At 50.9% G+C, this 24,082-nt stretch overlaps 1 protein-coding gene across 3 annotated transcripts in view; it reads left to right on the top strand.

Moving 5' to 3' along the window:
- Window positions 1–833: 833 nt before the first annotated feature.
- RGS9 (regulator of G protein signaling 9) overlaps window positions 834–24,082 on the top strand; it is a 70,917-nt gene continuing 47,668 nt past the window's right edge. For 2 of the 3 annotated variants that reach the window (XM_058702746.1, XM_058702747.1), the window contains exons 1-7: window positions 834–1,014; window positions 12,333–12,429; window positions 17,514–17,564; window positions 18,989–19,095; window positions 19,313–19,364; window positions 19,627–19,685; window positions 21,062–21,138. In XM_058702746.1, coding sequence (XP_058558729.1) covers window positions 958–1,014; window positions 12,333–12,429; window positions 17,514–17,564; window positions 18,989–19,095; window positions 19,313–19,364; window positions 19,627–19,685; window positions 21,062–21,138 — 500 coding nt within the window. In that variant the 5' untranslated portion in view covers window positions 834–957. The remainder of the gene's footprint in view (window positions 1,015–12,332; window positions 12,430–17,513; window positions 17,565–18,988; window positions 19,096–19,312; window positions 19,365–19,626; window positions 19,686–21,061; window positions 21,139–24,082) is intronic. The other variant, XM_058702748.1, reaches the window with a different exon arrangement.

Below are 24,082 nucleotides of genomic sequence, written 5' to 3' on the forward strand. Positions count from 1 at the left end.
TACAACTCAAACATTTTATCTGCCACAATCTGTTGCCATCCAGCTAATATGAAAATAATGATGCTTTATAGACTTGAAGACTCTTGCTGACTACATAGGAGGCTCATTTTTAATTTTCTAGATACGAAAACACTGAGGACCAGAGAAGGAAATTATAACTTGCTTGGATCAGGCAGCTGGCCCAGCAGCAACCACAGCTTTCCTGTTTTTCTCTGTTCTCCTTTCTTCCTCCCTCCCTCCCTTCCTTTTATTACCCCCACCCCCCCTTACCAATCCACTTATGATTTGTTTTCCTAAACACTACTAAACATACTGCTAAAACAGTGCTGAGGGCCAAGCACCGTGTTACACATTTCCCCATTAAAGGATCCAACAACCGTCTGTTGGATATGACTATCCCATCACTCATTTTTCCTTTTCAGGTAAGGAAATTGAGGCTTAGAGTTTAAGAAACTTGCCCAACGTTGCTCCGGCTAGCGGCAAAACGGGGATGCGAAACAGCGTTTATTCCACCGCGCTCATTAGTGAGACTGCTTGCTCTCACTTCTGCACATACCTCACTTCTGCCCCGGGTGGAAAGGCGCACTCTCTGCGACAGATCCTCCCGGCGGCGGGTCCCGGACGCGCGGGTCTCACCTGAGGCTCCTCGGGGTCCCGCGGGGGCCGGACGCCGCCCCCTGGCGGCAGGTGGGCGCCGGCGCAGCGCATGCTAATGAGCCCGCGGCGCGGCGCGCTGATTGGCCGGCGCGCATTCCAGCCGCTTTCCCGGGGCGGGAGCCGAGGCCGAGGAGAGGGGCGCCGCCGGCAGCAGCCGCCCCCGGCCCGCGCTCCGGGCCGCCCTCCTCCCCCCGGACGCCGCGGCGGGTGCGGGGCGCGCGGGCGCCTGCGCCGGGGGCTCCTCCACTCACCCCCTGCGGGCCGCCGGTGTTCCGGTTCCGAATCCACCCGGGGGCCAGGATGACGATCCGACACCAAGGCCAACAGTACAGGCCGAGGATGGCATTTCTCCAGAAGGTGAGCGCGGTCCGGTGCCCTGGGCCCCGGGAGGTGCGCAGGCTCCCAACTCTGGGAAGTGAGCGCGGGGATGCTGGCGAGGCTCGGAGCGTGTGGCCGGGAGCGGAGGGCACGCCTGCGGTCCGTTAGTGCCGCTTGATGATATTAAATGACTTATTTGCTCTGTGTGGGTGTGTGTGCACGCGTGTGTTTTAAGACTATAATGATTAGGTTTACGTGTAACCTGTTTGTAGCGGAGACTCTGAAGCCAGGGGCGACGGTCGGTTGGAGGCTAGACAACAACCTGTTACTCTGGAGAGAAGGGTGCCAGAAGGCAGTCCAGCGGAGGCTGTGTCAGATTTGAGACAGAATCCCGATACTGTCCTAAGGTTCCTCACCCGAGTACGTGTATTTGTGGATCTTGGGTCTGTCTGTGCTGGCGGTAGAAGTCAGAACCTTTCCCCCTTCCTCTGCAAAGGCTTTCTCAGACCAAGTGGCCAGGCACAGGGGACCCGCCTGAGGACACTTGGGATGTGGCATGTACCTCGTGGGGGGATGTGTTGGGGTGGAACTGGCTCCTTTTGCTTTGGGCTTTTGAGATAGCCAGTGTCAGAAGAGATCCGCAAAGGATTGGGTCCCAGGTCCCTTGCCCACCCTTCATCCCCATGTACAGCCATTTTTCACAGTGCGTGTACGCCCTCTTAGGCTTATCTTGTTGAGTAGAATTAGCTCAATGCTTTGTGACAATAAGAACTCTGCCTTGAGCCCTTGGAGCTCAGCAGATTGGTGTAGGCAGGGACCAACTGTCCTGATTGGACCGGGACTTTCAACGCTAAAACCTGGATGGTCCCGGGCACACCGGGGGCAGTCGGTCACACGTGGTCCACCTACTTCAAGAAGCGTGTGTGCATATTCCAGGAATTAGAGGTGCGAGGACCATCCATGAAACAGACAGACGCCAGTTTCTCAAGGCGTAAATTCCTAAGTCTGATCTCTGAGAGCCAGAAATCATCTTCCAGGATTTTCCCGAGACTGTCTTCTTCTTCCAGAAAGTAATTGTCTGGAGACGTTCTGTTTTCTGAATCTCGGACACTCTTTTCCATCATGACTGTTATCTGGTAGATTTTCCTCTCTCTACCTGGCCTTCCGTCTGGTGTCTTGGTTTCCAGCTCCCCTGCTTCCCCCTCAGTCTGTCTGTCTCCACCCTGTGCTTCATAAGCACACTGATTTTCTTTCCTAAATCGACGCGGATCCCCTCAGCCCAAAACCCTCTGTTGGCTTCCCATGCACACAGGGTAAAGTACGATCTGCTCAGCCCCAGCCCCTCGGGATCCTGCTCTGACCCACCTCTCTTTACCTCCCAGCCGCCTTCTGCACCTGCCCTCCAGGGAAACAAAACAGAGCGGCCACGGTACTCAGTGGGGCTCCGGCCTCAATGACCCCCCCCCCCCCCCACCTTTCTGGGAACGCTGTGCCCTTTCAGACACCAGGCTCCTCTCCTGGGAAAGCCCTTTCTCCCCTTCTCACCTGCCAACTTCCCAGCCCTCCTCGGTGAAGGCCGGTTCTCCCCACCCCCCCTGGAGCAGAGGGACTTCCTTCTCTGTCCCCCAGACTCTGCCCACACCTCCAGTACCGATCTTTCCCTTTGCCTCGTGGAAGGGACCCTGTCTGTCTGTGTATCCTGAGGTCCTCAGTCAGGTCACAGAGCTCCTTAGAGCCAATTTCAAGAGCCCTGCCAGGGGGTCCCTAACGAGCCAGCTGAACTAGATGCCCAGCCTTCTGGAGAAAGACCCAGACCAAAAGAATGTGGACGTGGGCGTGGTGTCATTCACCACTCAGTGAATATTCAGTGAGATAGCTAATGAATATTCATGAAGGATGCTGTGTCCCATTATCCCATCTGGTCCACAAGACAGATGTTATCACCATTTGCAGAGAAGGAAACTGAAGGTCAGAGAGGTGTCTTGCCCCAGTCATACAGCCACTGGGTGGAGGAACCAGGAAAAATACGGGACTGACCATCATCTGTTCCCAAATGTGATATGATGCTATGAACTTTGGGCGGAGTGGAGGCTGTGGGAAGGCCTGACCTAAGTGCATGGGGGACGTGGAGCTGAGAACCAGAGGATAAATGGGAGTTCTAGAAAGAGAGAAAGGGAAGGAAGGGTGTTCCAGGCAGAGGGAATGGCATATGCTAAGTGTGTGTGTGTGTGTGTGTGTGTGTGTGTGTGTGTGTGTGACACACAGTGCACTGCTCCCCATGGTTGCAACACCCATGGGCTCCTGTTGTAATGTTGGCTTGTCCCCTCTGTGATCGCCAGATCGCCATCCCAAGCGAGTACCCGTGCTGCTGTCCTTGGGATACACCATGGGATTGACTCTCCTGGTGCCACGTGGGAAGCCTCCTGTTAGACGCTATGCTTTCTGGTGTGGCTTCTGGCGTTTGCTTTTGCTTGTGAAGGGAGTGAAGACACAGAAATATTAGGAGGTGTGGGTGGAGCATGGTATGTTTTGCTCGTATCACTCTTTCACTCCACACACGCACACATAATCCTGCACTTATGTGCTACACTGTGCCAGGTGCTGGGGACACTGGGGGGATTAAGACTTGGCCCCTTCCTCCCGGAGCTTAGAGTCTCCCAGAGAAAGCCGGATGCGTAAATAAGAAGAGAAGTGCTCTCAAGGTCGTGGTAGACTTTGTTAGAGGAGATGTATCTCTATATCTGTCTACACAAAGAGAGACACACACACACACACACACACACACACACACACACACATATCTCTCACACAATGTGAGGGATGGTCAGTTCTGCCCGGGGTGAGGGGAATCAGGACAGGTTTCACAAAGGGGGTTGCAACCGAGCTGAGGTACCAGAAGTTAGTTTTCTTTGCCAGGAGGATGGGAAGATGAGTGAGTTTTTAGGCAGATACAACACACGGATGTGTGAAGTGTCACATTGGTATGGGGGGGGTCATCAGGGGTCGAGACAGCGGGAGGTCGACGGACGGTAAGGCTGGCAGGTAAGGAGGGCCCAGAACTGGGAGCTTTGTACTTGGCGTGAGGAGTTTGATGCCTTCTGCATTCAGCGAGAAGCTATTGGCTGTTTTAAAACCACTCGGTTTATGTCTAGAAAGACGATTCTGATTTGAGGGTCTGAGTGCTTCTCTACCCCGGTTGCACTTAAAATATATTGATATTGGGGCGCTAAGGTGGCTCAGTTGGTTAAGTGTTGACTCTTTTTTTTTTTTAATGTTTATTTATTTTTGAGACAGAGAGAGACAGAGCATGAAGGGGGGAGGGGCAGAGAGAGAGGGAGACACAGAATCCGAAACAGGCTCCGGGCTCCGAGCTGTCAGCACAGAGCCCGACGTGGGGCTCGAACTCACGGACCGCGAGATCGTGACCTGAGCCGAAGTCGGCGCTCAACCGACTGAGCCACCCAGGCGCCCCGCATCCTGGGCTGTTGACCAGCGTGGGCAGAGCAGGATTTGAGTACCGATGAGGGTGTGGCGCTCGTGAGGGTGTGCGGGACCCCGCGTGAGAAGGCGGGGGTCAGCAGGCCTCTGTGTGGCCAGGCGTGTTAGCAGGAGCCCCTTCTTGTCTGTTAGCACAACAACCCCATGGTTCTGGCTCATTTTGCCCGTCTTTGTAGAGACAAGGACTGATTATTATCATCCCCCTGGGAGCCTTCTCCGGCTTCAAGGAAAATTCCAGCCCCAGAGATCTTGCACAGTGAGTGACAGCTCCTTAATGTGAGGAGTGGCGTGGGCGTGGAGGGTGGGATGTCGGGGCGTCAAAGCCGTCGTGTCTGCTCCTCTGTGATGTCGGGGTTCCCTGGCACGCTGGCAGTCACAGTGCAGCACGACGGCTCCTGAGAGAAGAAACGTGGGGCCCACGCCCTCACCTCCCGCCCCCGACACTGTCCCCCGACACGGGGTCACGGGGCAAGGGGTGCCAGCGCGGCCTGGCTGTGCTGCCTTTGTCTGTGCCCGGGAACGGGATCTGGCGGAGTCTGGCTGGGCGTTGGCCTTGACATTTGCAGGTGGGGAGGGCTGGCCTGTGCCTCAGCCCCGGGGGACGCCCACGGGACACCAGGGGGAGGTGTGAGAGTTGGCAGCCGTTTGGAGCTGAAAGGCAAGGGCTTCTCGCCCGCTCTCTGGAGAACCTGGAAACGACTGGGATTCTCTCTCCTCCGCGATGTGCAAAGGGGTTTTTCTCTCGGGGTGGATGCTAGAGCCCAGCGTCTGCTAGTTTGCTCGGGCTGCCGTGACAAAGTGCCATGGGCTCTGTGGCAACGGAGATTTATTTCCTCACAGCTCTGGGGGCTAGAAATCCCAGACCAGGAGCGGACACGGTTGGTTTTCCTCTGAGGCCTCTCTCCTTGGCTTGCAGACGGCCGCCTTCTCCCCGTGTCCTCCCGTGGTCTTCCCTCCGGACGTGTCTGTGTCCTAATCTCCTCCTCTTCTTGTTTTTAAAAAAAAATTTTTTTTTTTTTTTGAGAGAGAGAGAGAGAGGAGGGGGAGGGGGGCAGAGAGAGGAAGACAGAGCATCTGAATCAGGCTCTGCCCTAACAGCAAGACAGCCTGATATGGGGCTGGAACTCACGAACCGTGAGATCGTGACCTGAGCCGAAGTCAGACACTTTACTGACTGAGCCACCCAGGCGCCCCTAAAGTTTAAATTTTAAAACATATTTAAAAAAAATTTTTTTTAATGTTTTATTTATTTTTGAGACAGAGACAGAGCATGAGCAGGGGAGGGTCAGAGAGAGAGGGAGACACAGAATCCGAAGGAGGTTCCAGGCTCCGAGCTGTCAGCACAGAGCCCGACGCGGGGCTTGAAATCACGAACTGCGAGATCATGACCTGAGCCGAAGTCAGACACTTTACCGACTGAACCACCCAGGCGCCCCTAATTTCCTCTTCTCATAAGGACACAACCCTCTTGGATTAGGGCCCCCCTAGTGACCTCATTTTACCTCACTTACCACTTCAAGACCCTGTCCCCCAAGTACATTCCCCTTCTGAGGTACTCGGAGTTAGGGCTTCAACATACAAATTTCGGGGTTCACAAATCAGCCCACAGCAGAGTCTCTCAAGAGTTTCCTTGGAGGACTGGGGAGACCCCTCGGAGGAATTTATATGAGGAAAAGTCTGAGGCAAATCGAGTGGAGTTTCAGCGGCCTGAACTCCCTCAGAATGTTCTCGAGGTTCACGTGCTGTGCCCTCCTCCCACCAGCCCTTCTTTTCTGTGACGGGTGACATACCTGCCTGAAAGAAATGTGACTCCCCTCATTGTGTTTTTAAAATAACTCTCATTATTCCTCCTCTGAAGATTATTTTCAAACTCTTTATAACTAGCCTTTTTTTTTTTAAATGCGAAGAGAAGGAATCCAATCTGCTGACTTTCTATCCAATTTCTAACTCATAAGGCAATTTCTGTTTCTTCTCCAATGTCTCGACTCCCTGTTCTTATGAAACATTGTTGTCTCATGCAAGAGTTTTTTTTTTTTTTTTTTAAAGTTTACTTATTTTCAGGGGCACCTGGATGGCTCAGTTGGTTAAGAGTGAGGTCTTAAGAGGTCTTAAGAGTTGGTTTTGGCTGAGGTCGTGAGCTCACGGTTCGTGGGATCGGGCCCCATGTTGATCTGCACGGAGCCTGCTGGGGATTCTCTCTCTTCCTCTCTCTCTGCCCTTACCCCCCCTCAGGGCAAATAAATAAACTTAAAAAAAAAAAAGTTTATTTGCGAGAGAGAGAGTGCGCACGCAGGAGTGAGAGACGAGCAGAGAAAGAGAGAATCCCGACGAGACTGTGTCGTGATGGTGCAGACATGGGCTCCAGCCCAGGAACTGTGAGATCATGACCTGAGCTGAGATCAAGAGTTGGGATGCTTAACCAACTGTGCCACCCAGGTGCCCCGTCTAAGACTTTTTGTGAATAAATGTGGGATTTCATCTGGCAGCTAATGTGAGAGAGGGGAGGCCTGAGCCCTCACACCAGAAAATCAGGCATTTCTTGGAGTAGCATATAAATCTGAGGCTCACAGTGGGTTGAGAACTGCAGGAGTGACCCCCGCAGCACACGGCTCCTGGGTCCCCCAAGTCCAGAAGAAGCGGCCTCCTCTCGGTCCCTCCAACACCCTGCTGGGTTCACCCCTTTGCTCCCTCATGACTGCAGGCTCTAGGCAGTGGCCAAGAGCCTGATGCTGCAGAAGGCCAAGAATGGCAGCTCTGACTGGAGCGGAAACGGATAGTTTCTGTTCTGGAACAATCCGTGAGCCGAGAAAGTGTCTGGGCAGATGGAGCTCGTACTCAGTCCTGCTCCCTTGTGTGACCCTTCACCTCCGATGCAGCTGGGTGCAATCTCTGTCTATCACTCTCTCTTTAAAATTTTTATTTTATTGTGGGAGCGCCTGGGGGGGCTCAGTCGCCTAAGCGTCCGACCCTTGATCTCGGCTCAGGTCATGATCTCACGGGCGGTGAGTTCGAGCCCCGCGTTGGGCTCTGTGCTGACAGCGCGGAGCCTGCTTGGGATTCTCTCTCTCCGTCTTTTTCTACCCCTTCCCTCCCCCCACTAGATAAAGAAATAAGCTTTAAAAAATAAAAGTTTTACTTTATTATGGTAAGAACACTTACCGGGAGTACTCCCCTCTTAAAATTTGAGTGCACAAGCAGCATAGTTAACAACCGTCTATTGTTAAAAGACACAATACGGCAGAGTAGATCTCCAGAGCTTATGCACCTTGCTTGACTGAAAGTTGTTGGTTGGCAACCCAGCTCCATGCAGAGGAGCTGCATGTTGTTGGTTGGCAACCCAGTTGATAGTTGTTGGTTGGCAACCCAGCTCCCATTTCCCTTCCCCCAGCTCCTGGCACCACCATTCCACTCTTTGATTCTATGAACTTGCCTGTTGGGTACCCCACGTAAGTGGGATCATGCCGTCTTTCTGTGACTGGCTCTTACTCCGCCTAGCGGCGTGTTCTCCGGGCGCATCCTTATCGTGGGATACCGTGGGATGTCCTTCTTTGTAAAGGCTGACTAATGTCCCATTGTATGTCTGTGGCACCCTTTGCCTTGTTCACTTGCTGATGGACGTTTAGGCCGTTGGCCCATCTTGGCCGTTGGGAACGATGCTGCAGCGAACCCGGCAGTGCTAATATCTCTTCGAGATCCTGGCTTCGAGTCTTTTCAATGTGTGCCGGGAAGCGGGGTTGCTGGGAATTCTAGTTTTAATTTTTGGAGGAACCTTCATACTGTTTTCCACTGCAGCGGCACCATTTTGCATTCCCGCCAACTGTGCAAGAGGGGGCCAAGTTCAATCTCTTCGCTTCCCTGTGTAGAGAACCCTGGGGCCTTCTCAGGCCATCCCTCCCTTCCTATACACCCTCTATGTATTTTTTGTGTGTGTGTGTGGGGGGGATCTTCTCAGTTATCCTTTTCTTTTCCTGGCTATTTCTTTTCCTATTCCAGTCAGCACCTTGCCTATTTTTTTGGTGCCTAATTCAGCCTGCAGCTGCTGTCTACTGAACACTCTGTACATAGCATGATACCAAGTGCTTTAAGCGCTTCATCTCATGTAATCTTTGCAACATCCCTCTGATGATGTAGGTACTTTTGTCGTCTCTGTATTATTGTCATCTCTAGGTTACAGAAAAATGAGTCTTAGTGAAATTTAGCAATTGACCTGGCTTGTATATTGAGCAGGGATTTGCACCCAGATCTCTAGCATTTATCTTAGTTACCTTTTTATTTTTATACACGTGTCTTCTCAATCCTCCGTGGACTTGGAGTATGTTTTCTACCTCGTTGTACCCCCCACAGTGCTGGGTGCTTAGTAATGCTCGATAAATACCTGCATTTGCACGGTAAGTAGAGCAGGGTTTTTATTCCCGGGCATCTGAACACAGCCCTGCGTGCCGAGTTTCAAAGATACATTAATTCGGGGCACCTGGGTGGCTCAGTCGGTTGGGCGGCTGACTTCGGCTCAGGTCATGATCTCGCGGTCAGTGAGTTCGAGCCCCGCGTCGGGCTCTGTGCTGACAGCTCAGAGCCTGGAGCCTGTTTCAGATTCTGTGTCTCTCTCTCTCTGACCCTCCCCCGTTCATGCTCTGTCTCTCTCTGTCTCAAAAATAAATAAACATGGGGCGCCTGGGTGGCGCAGTCGGTTAAGCGTCCGACTTCAGCCAGGTCACGATCTCGCGGTCCGTGAGTTCGAGCCCCGCGTCAGGCTCTGGGCTGATGGCTCGGAGCCTGGAGCCTGTTTCCGATTCTGTGCCTCCCTCTCTCTCTGCCCCTCCCCCGTTCATGCTCTGTCTCTCTCTGTCCAAAAATAAAAAATAAATAAATAAATAAATAAATAAATAAATAAACGTTAAAAAAAAATTAAAAAAAAAAAAAAGATACATTAATTCTATGAAAGCTGCTGCTGTTACTGATTCAAACCATAACCACTAACACACACGTGTCCTGACAAAGTATATATCTTCATGCTTAGTGTACATCTTTACGAGTCTATAACATTTGTCTGGCCTCGTGAAGCATTTTTTGCGTGATTACTTAATGAGATGCTAAGCGATTACAAAACTGTGTCAATTACTCGGGCACATACTATCAGTGTCCCCATTTATGGTCCAGGAGGGACGTTCAGAGAGGTTCAGTGAAAGCCTGCCGTTGGTAGAGAAATGAAACCCCACGAAGCTGCCAGAATCACGGGCTTCCCTTTGCACTCACTGCAAAAGCACTGAGCAGAGTCTAAAAGGTAATTGTGATGAAGGGCTGCACAGAGTGGGGGAGTGTTACTTTACTAAAAAGCGGGAGGACGATGATATAACCAAGTTAGTGAAATGGAGGGGAAGCGGGTGGACCAGTGACCTGTTTCGGTTTGGGTGGCGGTTGGGATGCAGACAGGTTGGGTTTGAGATGCAGCCCTTCATGAGGATACCGCGGGCTGTGGGCGGGGGGAGGGCTTCTGGCCACAGAAGGACAGGAAAGGTCTGTGTTCCTACCTTTGTTCCTTCCTTCGTATTTCATGCTCCTGCTGCTCCTGGAGCCTGGAATGCCACGGCCCACCATTTCCCCCACCCTCTCTGATCCCTGGTTCCTACCGTCTTTTGAAGACTCACTCCGAAAGTCCCCGCTGCTGATCCCTCCTGGCACTACTGTGTCCTCGTGATCCCAGGAACTCACCTTTGCCATCACACTTCCCATGTTGTCCTATGATATCCTTGTGCCAGACAGCGCACTCCGTGGGCTCAGGGGCCACGTCGCCTTATCTTTGGTTTTCCTGAGTCCACCATGGCTGGTTGTTGAGCGACTGACGGACCCTTGCAGGCACCTGGCAGGCTTGGGGATACATGGTTTCTTCATGAGTAAGCGGTTTCCTGGGGGAACATGGAGCTCGAAACCTCTGCATGGGCTTCGTCAATTCCCATCGTAAACATTGACAAGAGAAACACCTGGGTTGTCTTTTTTTTTTTTTCCTATAGCTCCACTTTATTCTTTTTTAATTTAAAATTTTTTTTTAAATTTACATCCAAGTTAGCACATAGTGCAATAATGATTTCAGGAGTAGAATTTAGTGATCCATCTACATATAACACCCAGTGCTCATCCCAGCAGGTGTCCTCTTTAATGCCCCTTGCCCAGTTAGCCCATCCCTCCGGGTTGCCTTTTCTAAACTGTGCCAACCCATCCGGTTTGTTTTAAAATATCCTTCAGTTGACTTTACCTCTGTTTAATTTTTCCAAGTGGAAGACTATTTTTTTTTTTTTTTTAATAACAGTTTAAAAAGTACTCTAAAGACCACCGGGGGTGTCCTTGTGTCTGTCTTCCTGCGGTTCACTCTTCCTCGGACGGTTCACTGTTTCTGTTTGTTTCAATCTCTCTTCGATAGTCACGACTGATTCTTATCTCTGACCTTTATCTCTTTCGAACTTGAGGCATTCATTTCCCATCCCCTGCCTGACACTCTGGCTAGCTCCGTCAACGTTCGAAAGCAGAAGCGTTTGCTTCCAGAAGGTGCTCCTTCCTTTCCATTTTCTCCATTTTCTATTTGGGCGACTGGCAACTCTGATCACAGGAGTTACAGACTTTGCCCCCCTCACTGAACAAGTCAATCACTTGCAAGTACGGTTCATTCGAGTTAACTAGGGCTCTAAAAGCCACGCCTTCCTATTATCTTTCCTGCCGCTGTCTTCATTTATTTATTAACTCATGCATCAGTCGCTTATGGAGTATCACCTGTGTGCCAGGCTCTATGCCACGCAGTCATAATACAGCCTCAGACAATAACAGACAGAAGACCTGCCCTTGAAGAACTTACTTTCTAGGATCAAGGGAATCATGCAATAAACAATGTAATCACTAGGTAGATAGTTTCCTCGGTTAGAAGCTGAGTGCTATAGAAAAAGCGAGTAGGAGGTCAGGAATGCCAGGGGTGGAGTTCAGAGTCGTAGCATTAAGTAGGATGGTCTCAGGCCTCCCGAGAATGTTAGCTGAAGAAGGTGGTGAGCGAGTGAGCTACGTAGGTTCTTGGGAAGAGTGGTGTAAGCACAGGGACTAGCCAGAGCAAAGGCCCCGGGGCAGGAGGCTGGTATATTCTTGGCATGGCCAGAAAGCAGCAAGGTGGCCATTGTGGCTGGATGGGAGGCAGCCAGGTGGGCAGCGGTAGGAGAAAAGTCAGGGCGGAAGGGGTCCCGGCCACTAGAGCAGTAGGGGAACTTTGCCATTGCCTCTGAGTGGAATAGCCTTTGCAGGGTTTTGAGCGGAGGAGGGACATCTTCCAGAAGAACTGATAGACTCACCCTGGCTGCTCTCCTGAGAGGAGACCACGGGGCAGAAGTGGCAAGCATGGGAGCCCCACCATTTCTTGCCTGGACCGTTGCAGTAGCTGCAAATGGATGTCCCCACTTGCGTCCACCCTGACAAACTTCTTCATGCTTCAGTGTTCTTCTGTCCGCCGTGGACCACACTTTGCAAACGTGGGCTGGATGACGCTCCTCTCCAGCAGTCGCTGCTGGAGCAAAATGCGCACTCCGGGAATGGCATTCGAGGCCCATTGTGATCTGGCTCCCACCTGTCGTTCCGGCTTCGTCTGCCCCTGTTTTCTGTCCCTCTCTCACCCCGGGCACTGTCGTCCTCCTGTGCCTCGGCTCCTCTTGTCCTCTCACTTTCTGTCCATGAAAATCCCCTTCTGCTAAGTGCCACCTTCTCTCTTAGGCCTGCGCAGCGTCTCCAAGTCAGAACGCATTTTTCTGGGCTCCCCAACCCGGCGAGGGTGCTTGTGTCTGTGAGAAAAACGGTTCCGGTCAGCCAGCTTTTTGGGTTCTGTTTTGCAGATTGAAGCGTTGGTGAAGGACATGCAGAACCCAGAGACGGGGGTCAGGATGCAGAACCAGAAGGTCCTGGTCACCAGTGTCCCTCACGCCATGACAGGTAATGTATCCTGTGACTCAGTCTTGGCCTCGAACCATCCACACGCAGGGAATGGTGGCCCAGAGCTCAAGGTCCCAGTTCAGCCCGTGGCCTGTGTTTACACATAAAGTTTGATTGGGACGCAACCACGTCCCTACTCGTGTTTTATCTTTGGCTGTTTTTATGCCACAGTGACAGTTACACAGTTGTGCAGAGACTGAATTATGGCCCCCCGAAGTGAAGATATGTACAGCCCTTTAGAGGAAGTTTGCTGATTCCTGGACCACAGGCTCCTTCTGAGGAAGGGGTCGGACAGGAAAGGAGAAAAAGAACCAATGGGGCACTTTGTGAAGCCATCCCTCCCGGGAGGTCATTTAAAAAGCTTTTACTGTCGCTTTCTGTTTGCCTTGTTTTGATGAAATCAGGTAGCATGAGGAAGAAAAATACTATCTGGCAGAAATAAATTGGTCTTTGTTCCACCCTGGTCTGATTCACGCTGACATCTTTCTCTTTTTATTAATTAATTTTTAAAAATTGGGCTCCAAGTGAGTTAGCATACAGTGTAATAATGGTTTCAGCAGTGGAATTCAGTGACTCATATAACACCCAGTGCTCAGCCCAAGAAGTGTCCTCCTTAATGCCCATCAGCCATTTAGCCCGTCCTCCCAGCCCCTCCCCTCCCGCACCCCTCAGTTTGTTCTCTGTAGTTAAGAGTCTCTTATGGTTGGCCTCCCTCTCTCTTTTTATCTTATTTTTCCTTCCCTTTTCCTATGTTCGTCTGTTTTGTTTCTTAAATTCCACACACATGAGTGAAATCATGTGATATTTATCTTTCTCTGACTGACTTATTTCGCTTCGCATAATACACTCTGGTTCCATCCACATTGTTGCAAATGGCAAGAATTCATTCTTCTTGATTGCCAAGTAATATTCCATTGTGTGTGTGTGTGTGTGTGTGTGTGTGTATACATACCACATCTTCTTTATCCATTCATCGGTCGATGGGCATTTGAGCTCCTTCCATAATCTGGCTATTGTTGATATCACTGCTATAAACATTGGGAGTGCACTTGCCCCTTCGAATCAACATCTTTGTACCCTTTAGATAAAGGATATAATAGTGCTATTGCTGGGTAGGGTAGTTCTATTTTTAATTTTTTGGGGAACCTGCATACTGTTTTCCAGAGTGGCTGCACCAGTTTGCATTCCCACCAGCAGTGCAAAAGAGATCCTTTCTCTCCACATCCTTGCCAACATCTGTTGTTGCCTGAGTTTTTTTTAAAGTTTATTTATTTCTGACAGAGAGAGAGAGAGAGAGAGAGAGCGTGAGCTAGGGAGGGGCAGAGAGAGAGGGAGACCCAGAATCCGAAGCAGGCTCCAGGCTCCGAGCTGTCGGCACAGAGCCCGACGCGGGGCTCGAACTCATGAACCGTGAGATCATGACCTGGGCTGAAGTCGGACACTTAACCGACTGAGCCACCCAGGCGCCCCCTGAGTTGTTAATGTTCGCCACTCTGGTGTGAGGTGGTATCTCATTGTGGTTTTGATTTGTATTTCCCTGATGATGAGTGACGTTCAGCATCTTTTCATGCATCCGTTACCCATCTGAATATACTGGCATCCTCCTTAACCACCCCACGGGATGGCGCCAGTGTCTCCTTTCTCTGGATGTGGGATAAAGGGGCATCATTTGAGGACATTGGCAGAAGGGACCGAACCGCAAAAGAAGAATGAATTTTGATTAATGGGTCGCGTATGTCGTACGATTTTGGTTTTTCGGTCAGGAGCGTGTTTCCTACCGAGACATAGTGTCAGCAGAAACAGACAGCTTCTCAAAGCACAAGCCTGGGACTCACCACTCTGTTCTGCTCCTTGTGAACCCTCACTCTCTCCCCCCGCCACGACCTCACTCTTTTTCACTCGAGGTGCCCTGGTCCTGGCAGAGATAAGCTGGCTGACACTGTCCTGTTTCCCTTTCTATCTGCTTGGAAGAAAGAGTGCCCCCACCATCAGTGTATCATGCAGGCTTCCGTGAGTGCAAGCCACAGAAGACCAACCTGGCTGGTTGGAGCAAAAGAGCAGTTGACCCGAACGGAACAGAGTAGCTTACAGAAGAAAAGGAAACTGACGAGCCACCCCCGGGAGAGGCTAGGAACCAGTGTAGCACAGGCGCCCAAAGACCAGGAATAAATGGGCAGACTCCCTGCTCAGGGTGGTCCTGCTTCCTCCCAGCCTTTAAGACATAAGGGGGTGGGGTGGGGGTGGGGGACCGGGACCATTCTTCCCGAAGGCATCCCTGCCCCGCCCCCCTCCGCTCCTGGTTGTCATTAATTGTGGCCTGGATTCTCCACTGGATTGGGAAGCCTTCACATCGCATCTTTCTCACCTGGGTAACCCCAGTGCTTAGCAGAGCTGCTGGTCAGGCAGGGGGGGGAGGTTTAACAGAAGTTTGCTGAGTGCGTGAGCCGGTGCTGGCCTAGCGCTGTGCAGAGAGCACTGGACGTCGAGGGGCACCTGGGATTGAATCTTTCAGGTGCCTTTTTCAAGCCGTGTAGCCCTTGCCTCAGTGTTCTTATTTTAAAAGCAGGAATAGTGGGGGGCGCCTGGATGGCTCAGTCGGTTTAAGCATCTGACTTCAGCTCAGGTCATGATCTCAAAGCTCGTGAGTTTGAGCCCTGCGTCGGGCTCTCCGTTGACGGTGCAGAGTCTGCTTTGGATCATCTCTCTCCCTCTCTCTCTGCCCCTCACCCGCTTGTGCACTCTCTCTCTTTCTCTCTCTTAAAAATCAATAAATGAACATTAAAAAAAAAAGCAGGATTTGCAATCCCTGTCTACGAGAATGATGGCGGGTGTTAGGTGAGATAGCACTGCGCACGTGGTCAGCAAGCATGGATGCTTGATGTGTGGTGACAGCAGGCGATTCCCCACACTGTGTCGCTTAACACCCACAACAAAGTTAGGGATAGACACGACCATCCGCATTTTGCAGGTGGGGCCATGGAGAAGCAGAGAGGCTCAGCAACGTGTCCCCGTGTCACTACACTCACACGTGGCCGAGCTTGGATCTGACCCCAGCTGTGTGACTCCAGTGTCCATACCCTTACCCACTGTCAGTGCGCATAAGGTGCTCTTTTTCCTTGCACACGGGGCGCCCGTGGTTCCTGGATTTGGCCGAGGCGGACGACCCTGCCATGTGTTCTCTCGTTCCTCCTGTGTGGGTGAATTTCAGCTGCCGCTGGAACGGGTCTCAGGGAGAAGCCTTGGGTCCTGCATCAGCACTAATAAAAGCAAACCGGGTAATCAGTCTCTAACTCCTCAGATGGCAGGTGACCCAGGACTTCTGGGGATGACGGTGGCTGACGCGGAGCCTGCCACGCTATTAGCATAGACCACGCAGTGCCGATGCCGGTGGCTCTGTAATCCCATTTGGTCTATTTCGGGAAGCAGTCAAGTGGATGAGAAAACCCTCGGCTCCTTGGTGGAGAGCGCTAATCAAACTGCTGTCTGCTTGGGTCTCTCTCTCTCTCTCTCTCTCTCTCGGTCTACATGCCTCCCGAGTAGCATTCAAGGAAACCTGGGGTGGAAAGTCTAAAACATCCAGTCCTAGGATTTTAAGGAGGATTTTAGATGAAAGCTTTTGCTTGAGAACAGCCAACCAGGGGTGAATAACACTAAGAACAATAGACGAGAACCCACTGGAAGCGAGAACGGTGGGCATGTTACAAGGACAGACAGAGATAATGTCTGAATGTTTGTGCCCCAGGACATGGATAGGAAGGTAAGAATTACAGGTTGTCCATCCTAAGTCATGCTGCGGGCAGGTAATTAAGCCCAGAGAGTGTGTGAGTGGGTGATAAGGGCCTTCCCTGGAAGGCCCCAGAAGAAATGCCCCTTCACTAGCTCTGAAGAGGGAAGTATCTATCACGGGCAACAGTCCAGCCACAAGGACATGGGCAGTGGGGTCTCAGACCCGGATCCTCCTTCTTGGTGTGTGCTGTGGGCCAGTTCTCATGCAGGCAGGGGTCCAAGGTTGGCCTGTGAAGTTGCTGGAAAATGTGGTTATTGCTGTTTGCCAGATGGTGTCTGGTGAAGGGTGGTTCCTTCTAGGACATCTCATCTTTCTTCAGGGTAACTATTGCCTTCCTCGTACAAGGAGTCTGTTCCACTAAGGGGGTGCAGGGCCCAGGTTGAGGAGGAACCACACAGCTCCTTGGGGTCCTGCAACAGTTCTGGATTGCTTTTGGAACTTGGCTCGCTTTGGCCCTTAGATAAATCTGAATCCTTGGGAGATGGGCGGGAGGGGGTGCTTCTTCTCTCCTGATCTCGCCTGATCTCATCCCTGTCTGCCTCACCTGCTTTTTTTTTTTCCCACACCAGTTTTCACTCTGCATTATTGTTCCCAGGCTGGCCCCTAAGATCTGCCGAGCCCAGGGCCTGACTGCAAGTGGTGTTCCCGTTCCATTGTCTGAAGTTATAAATCAGTCCACAGAGTGTTACTAGAATATGTCCCACCCTCCTGCTTCGACCAGAGTACTTTCACAATGACCTGAGAGGCCAGGTCTGAATTTCGAATTTTTGGACTCCTCAGAGTTCTGCCTAGGAACTTGGGAGCCGGGGAGAACCATCCCCTACCCTTGGCTCATTCCCACTTTTCCTCCCATCCCTGGCTCTGATGTCCCTTCATGTGACCAGGCTCCATCTGGAGCCCCACAGGCAGCATGCCTTGGGTCTGGTTTTTTTCAGGGCTCAGACTTAGGGTCTCTACTTCCTACTTGATAAATTCTAGTCCATGCACAAATTAATGTAAGGTAAGGAAATAAGCATCACAAGAGAGGTGAAGATTGAGGGTGTGGGGGGATGTTAAGCTGGAAATCTGGCCGGAGTCAGATCGTGGACGACCCCGAATTATGGGTTGTGGGGTTTTGTGTTGAACATAGTGACGGGGGTGTGGTGGAGGGGAGGCCCTGAAAGTTTTGAGCCGATGAGGGATGAGATCACAGCTGAGCCTGGAGGAGACCCCGTGGGGTAACAGCGTGGAGGAGGGTGTGGAGGTCGGGGGCTGGGCTGGGAAACTCTGATGATGGCCAAATACTTCTGGTTTGCAGGCAGTGATATTCTCCAGTGGATCGCCCAGCGGCTTTGGATCTCCAATCTGGGTGAGAGCTCCTCAGGCACTCCGTCAACAAGGACCAAAGAATCTCTGGAGGCCAGAGACTAAATGGAGGCTTAGCCTCCGTCTCTGAGAAATTGACATTGGAGAGACAAGGCATTCGTGTGAAAAACAACCAGAATCAGAAGCGAAGGCGTGACAGATAATTGGGGAAGAAAAATGGTTGTTTCATTCAAAATATTGGGAGCACGTAAATCACAGGCAACCGGGGAAGAATCAGTCAAGACAGAAGTCTTGGAGGGGTGATGCACACATACAGCTGGTCTCGAAAGAAGGGCCACTAGCGGACTGTGGAGGGGAGTTCCGAGGGTCTGTCTTCCCAGAGGGGAAACCAGCAAGAGCAGTGGTGTAGAAATGGACTGAATGAGACAGAGAGGGGGACGAGGGGGAAATTGGGAGAAATGACTTCATCTGGGTATGGAGGGCAGGGGAGGGACAGGCGTGTAGCTGGCTTATTTGCAGATTCCAAGTTTCGTCTGGGAGGCAGCCAATAGGAGGTCATGGGGGAGTTTTGAGCCATATGTGTGATAATCATATGTAAACTAGGATGTTTGCAGCACTTTGAGGGATGGGTTGGAACAGAAGGAATCTGAGGCACAGACTTCCCACTAGGAAAAAAGGCTCTTGGTATCACACGGCATAGAAAATGAGACTTGTCTACGATGGGGGGGGAGTGAGACATGAAGAAGGAGGGATGGGGAGAAAGTCTCGCAAAGCGTTGGCGGCTGAGATACAGGAGGGGTTGTGGGTTGGGTCCTTGGGCCCGAGGACGGCAGGGATAGAAAATTCTCTCAATGATGGCAAGACACCTGCTTCATTGGTGACTCTGAGAAAGAGCCAGGAAGGTTTTCCTTTAATTGATGCAAATCCAGAAACAAGGCTATGTTTCCAAGCACATTGGAGGTGGGCTAGGTAATAAAGTGAGGTGGGGAGGAGCGGGGGGATCCGTACCTAGGTTGCTGGTAGAATGGAGCTTGGGGATAGAAGTTGACAGTAAACATGTCCTCCTCTTTCCTTTCCTTTTTGAGGGAGGAACTCTCTGGTGGTCAGAGACATTCTCTCCCTGCTCCTGGGGACTTCTCCAGACCCAAAGGGCCCAAAGAAGCTTCTCCAAACATCTTCAGTGGACCACCTGTGATACCCATGAACATTTGGGTTTTCTGGTTCCCCCCCAGACTTATGAGTTGTCATTCTTAGGGGTCGAGCTGGGGAAGTCTTCCTCTTACCATGCTCCCCAGCTGAAATTTGCCCATAGCCAAGTTCAGGAACCACTGTCCTCTCTCCTTAGATGAAGTGCTGTTTGGATGGGGTGCCTCTCCTGGAGTTTGGGGTGCTCTGTGGGGGATGGGCAATGAGCTTCTGCCTTCAGTGTCCGCTGTTAACTTCCATGTCTTAACTGTTTCTTCCCAGAGGCACAGAACTTGGGCAACTTTATTGTCAAATACGGCTACATTTACCCTCTGCAGGATCCCAGGAATCTCGTACTCAAGCCTGACAACAGCCTCTACCGGTTTCAGGTGGGTCTTGGCCTTGACCTTGGTGTTAATATGGGATTAATCTTATCTGAGAAGGTAATTGCATGGCTTCATATCCTCACAGATCAGAACTTTAGAAATGGTGGGGGAGGGGGCTGAGGTCGTTTCATCTCAAGCCGCAGGGCTGGGGGCCCAGGGGGACAGTCAACAGCGTGGGTTGTAAGCCCACGCTTACGTGCTTTCCTGGTTTCTTTTATAGACGCCGTATTTCTGGCCCACCCAGCAGTGGCCGGCTGAAGATACAGACTATGGTAAAACTCCATCCCCCTATGCCTTTGGTAGTGCTCAACATGCTGCTTATTTACTTGCTGCACCTTGGTGACTTTTGTCTTACTGTCATCACGACCTTTATGTCCGTTCACATCTGTATTGGGTGTGTTCCCAGGGAAGGGAGCAAGGATCTGCTGAAACTTCTCCCTACCAAGCCAAGCACAGCAGCCTTGTGCATATAATGGCGCAGATGCAGTTTTAAGATATGGTGATGATGGAAAATGTCATTGCTTTCTTTTGCAGCCATCTATCTAGCCAAGCGAAATATAAAGAAGAAAGGGATTTTAGAAGAATATGAAAAGGTACAGACATGCTTTCAAGTATAAGTTATTATAATTGGAATAAAGTCTTGAGCGGTTTTTTTTACTCTTCCCCCTTGGTTACATCATGTGTACCCTCATCATCCATCCATCCATCATCCATCCATCCATCCATCCACCCACCCATTATTTATTCATCCATCATCCATTCATCCATCCACAATCTAACCATCCGTCCATCCACCATCTATCCATTCATCCATTCACTGTCCATCCATGCACCATACATCTATCATCTATCACCTATCCATCCACCCACCCACCGTCTATCCGTCCATTACCCATCCATCCACCATCCATCCATCCATCCATCACCCATCCATCCATCATCCACCATCCATCCATCCACCCATCCACCATCCATCCATCCATCCATCCATCACCATCCATCATCCATCCATCCACCATCCATCCATCCACCCACCCATCCACCCATCCACCATCCATCCATCCATCCATCCATCATCCATCCATCCATCCATCCTTCCATCCATCCATTCATCCATCCATCCATCCATCCATCCATCATCCATCCATCCACCATCCATCCATCCATCCATCCATCCATCACCCATCCATCCATCATCCACCATCCATCCATCCATCCATCATCCATCCATCTACTATTCATCCATCCATCTATTTGGAAGCAGCTTACTGAAATAAATTCTTCCCCATGTCAAGCTTCAGTTTCTCCTGCTGTAATTTAAGCCCTTGCCTCCGTGGCTACTGGACACACAGTAGCTACTCCCTTCCGTTCACTGTCCTATTAATGAGACAATTAATATGCATGATAATGGACATTATGTGATAAACAGATGTGAACTTGAGTTTGTGATGGGAAAACAACAGTGTAGCTTTGGTTTTAGGCCGCATGAGTCAGATTTCTCAAAGAACACACACATCCCTCAAAAGGCTAGATTCCTGTGCAGACAGCAACAATCTTGCTGTGTTTTTATTCTTTACAAATATGTATTTCGAAGGGCCCACATCATACCAATGTTAGGATTTGTCTTTGTGCATTTGTGATGCTCTGTTGTTGAATACTGAGTTTCTACATTTCCCCTCACACGATTCCCCTCTTCCTAATCAGATTTGGGATACATTTATTAAAAAAAAATCCAAGCCAGGGTGTGGCTTTTTGAGAAGCTTTAGATCTTTTTGTGAGGGCTTTTGTTGTGAAGGCTTTTTGAGAATTCAGTGCTACCTTTTGAGTGAATGCCTTCGCAAAGCTGGGATGGGAGATCCTCTGGCTGCGTCTAGAGCCAGGGGCACGCCCTCATTGACTTAGAGCTTGCTTCCGTCTGCACACAGCCTATGTTGTGGGGCTTAGCGTTCTTTTTGTTCTCCATTTCTAGGAAAATTACAACTTCTTGAACAAAAAAATTAACTACAAATGGGACTTTGTCATTATGCAGGCCAAAGAACAGTACAAGTGAGTGAAAGATCATGTTTGTCTGTTGGTCCTTCCTCCCTCCTTTCCTTCTTTGTTTCCTTTTATCGTAACAAACCTTTATTGGGCTTTTACTGTCAAACGCTGGGCTCGGCATGGGGAATATGAAGGCACCGTCTGGGGTCAGGTGGACGAGCAAACAGGCTGTGATGCTACACTGAGATGAGGTCTCACACAGGTGTCTGCAGGAGAGCTGGAGAAACAGCATTGAACCTGAGGCTGCCTAGGAGGTTGCCGGGGGGAAGGGTGGTGCTGGCGGATGGAGAAGAAGGGCGAGGTGAGAGGAAGGATCTTCAAAGCAGAGAGAACCAGAGTCTGGAATCGGGGGAATGCCCACTTGATGCAGTTTTGTGTAGCTGGAGCAGAGAGCACAGAGCCTGGAACCAAGAGAAGTGAGACCCGACATGTTAGCAGGAGCAGATCGGGAGAGGGTTTAGCGCTAAGGGCCATGGGAAGCCATAAAAAGATCTAAAGCAGATTTGCACAGTAGAACCACCCACGACTGGTCTCATTTGCCTGCCGTCCACTTCAGAACTGGAGCCGGAAGTCCCCGTGAAGGCTCTGCCTTGTCTACAAGAGCCAGATGTCAATGATGCAGAGAGTGAATCCGTCAGGACGATGTTAGGCTGTCGTAACAAACAGCCCCCCAAGCCTCAGGAGCACAAAACCACGGGTTCATTTCTTGCCTGCGCTTCATGTCCACTGTGGCTTAGCTGGGGCCCTGACATGCTTTGTGCCCACTCTGGGACCCGTGCTGAAGAAGCGGCACCATCCAGGCTTCGCCTGTTGCTGGAGTAGAGGGAGGCAGAGCCTGTATGGGTCACGAGCGATGCATGTCACTTGTGTTCACAATTCATTGGCCCGACAAAGCGGCTCCTATGGTTGTGCCCAGCTTTAAACTCCTTTGGGTGGGGATGTACAATCCTACTGTGTGCCTGTGATGTGGGGGAGTCAAGAATACCTGGGGACCAATACCAGATATTACCAAAATGGGTGAGTCCAGTCAGCCTTACTTGCCCAGGCAGGTCCAGTTTCTGGAAGGTCTACCCTTCCTGGTGCGTGGCTGGGCTGAACAGTGGAATCTCATCAAAGAGCCTTGGGATCCGAGTAGTGGTGGATTGGTTAGGGCTCTCTACAGAAACAGAAATACTAGGATATGTATGTATGTATATCAGAGGTTTATGGTAAGGAATTGGCCCATACAACTATAGAGGCTGCGAAGTGACATGACCTACGGCTGGCAGGCTGGGGATCCAGAAGCCCTGGTGTGATAGGTTCGTCTGGAGGCTAAGCAGCTGGAGGCCCGGACGCTGATGTTTCAATTGAGCCTGAAGGCAAGGAAAGACTGATGTCCCAGCTCAAGGCCACCAGGCAGGAGGGATCCCCTCTCATTTGGGGGAGATCAGTCTTTTTGTTTCATTCAGGCCTTCAACTTTTTTTTTTTTTTAATTTTTTTTCAACGTTTTTAATTTATTTTTGGGACAGAGAGAGACAGAGCATGAACGGGGGAGGGGCAGAGAGAGAGGGAGACACAGAATCGGAAACAGGCTCCAGGCTCCGAGCCATCAGCCCAGAGCCCGACGCGGGGCTCGAACTCACGGACCGCGAGATCGTGACCTGGCTGAAGTCGGACGCTTAACCGACTGCGCCACCCAGGCGCCCCCAGGCCTTCAACTTTAAAATACCCTCAGCTGAAAACATCCTCAGGGATACATCCAGAATAACATTTGACCAACTCTCTGGGCACCCCATGGCCCGATGAAGTTGACACATAAAATTAGCCATCACAAGAGGGTGAGCACTGTTATGCAGAAGTGCCTGTTAGGGGCGGGGCGGCGGGGGGGAGGGGGACCATAAAAGTTCTAATGGCAGATGGCTTTATTGCTTCGGAGAGGGACTGTCTGCTCTGAGGCTTTAAATTCAGGTAGAGGAGCATTACTGAGAGACCTGGAGCGGGTCTTTCGCCGCTGACATGTTTCTGCCTGGGTGTGCCTGAGGCAGAACAGCTGCGGGGAGTGCTCTAACCTCCCATCAGTTGTGTTTGTTCATAAGGTTTCATTTGGTGAGTTCTGTGTACCGCCTCCGTTTATGATGGTGAGAGCAAGTGCTCACAGCAGGAACTCTTGTCACCCCTCACATCCACAAATGGGGAAATGGAGGCTTAGAGAGGTTAAAAAGTCCTTGGCAAAGTTGCTCTTGAGGTAATGGTCAAGGCTGGGCTAGTGTTACTTAGGTCTAGTCGATGCACCAGTTTTGAGTTTCTACTGGGTTCCACACTGGGCTGGAACCGCCTCATCCTCCTCCACCTCTCTGCTCTGAGCAGGATAGCCCAGCGACCCTGACATGCCTTCCAGGACGCCCTAGCTGTGTGTGCAACTCAGGGCTATTCTCAGTGGCTCCCCCAGGCCCTACCACTCAGACTTGGCCTTAGCCTGGACAGAGCTCTGCGTTGCCGTGTCATAAGGCATCCCCTCCTCCATCGTTTCTAGCTGCTTTGGGATGAGCGATTCCAGAAAGACTCCGTCCTTCTGAGATACTGGCTTTTCCCTACCAATTCCATTGCTTAACTCAAAGGCTGCCTCTGATTTCAGCTCTAGGATGTGCAGCGGCGAATTTTATGTGTTAACTTGGCTAGGCCGTGGTACCTAGACAGCAGGGCCACCACCAGTCTATGATGACACTGTGAAGGTATTTTTTAGATGAGGTTAACATTCACATCAGTAGACTTGGAGTAAAGCAGATTACCTCCGTAGTGTGGGTGGGCCTGATCTAATCAATTGAAGGCTTTAACTAAAAAGGCTGAGGGTTTTTTTTTTTTAATTTTTATTTTTTATTTTTTTTACAATATTAAAAACAATTTAACATTTATTTGTTATTGAGAGACAGAGAGACACAGAGTGTGAGTAGAGGAGGGGCAGAGAGAGGG

Source organism: Neofelis nebulosa, chromosome 16, assembly GCF_028018385.1.
Source record: "Neofelis nebulosa isolate mNeoNeb1 chromosome 16, mNeoNeb1.pri, whole genome shotgun sequence".
Classification (NCBI taxonomy): domain Eukaryota; kingdom Metazoa; phylum Chordata; class Mammalia; order Carnivora; family Felidae; genus Neofelis; species Neofelis nebulosa.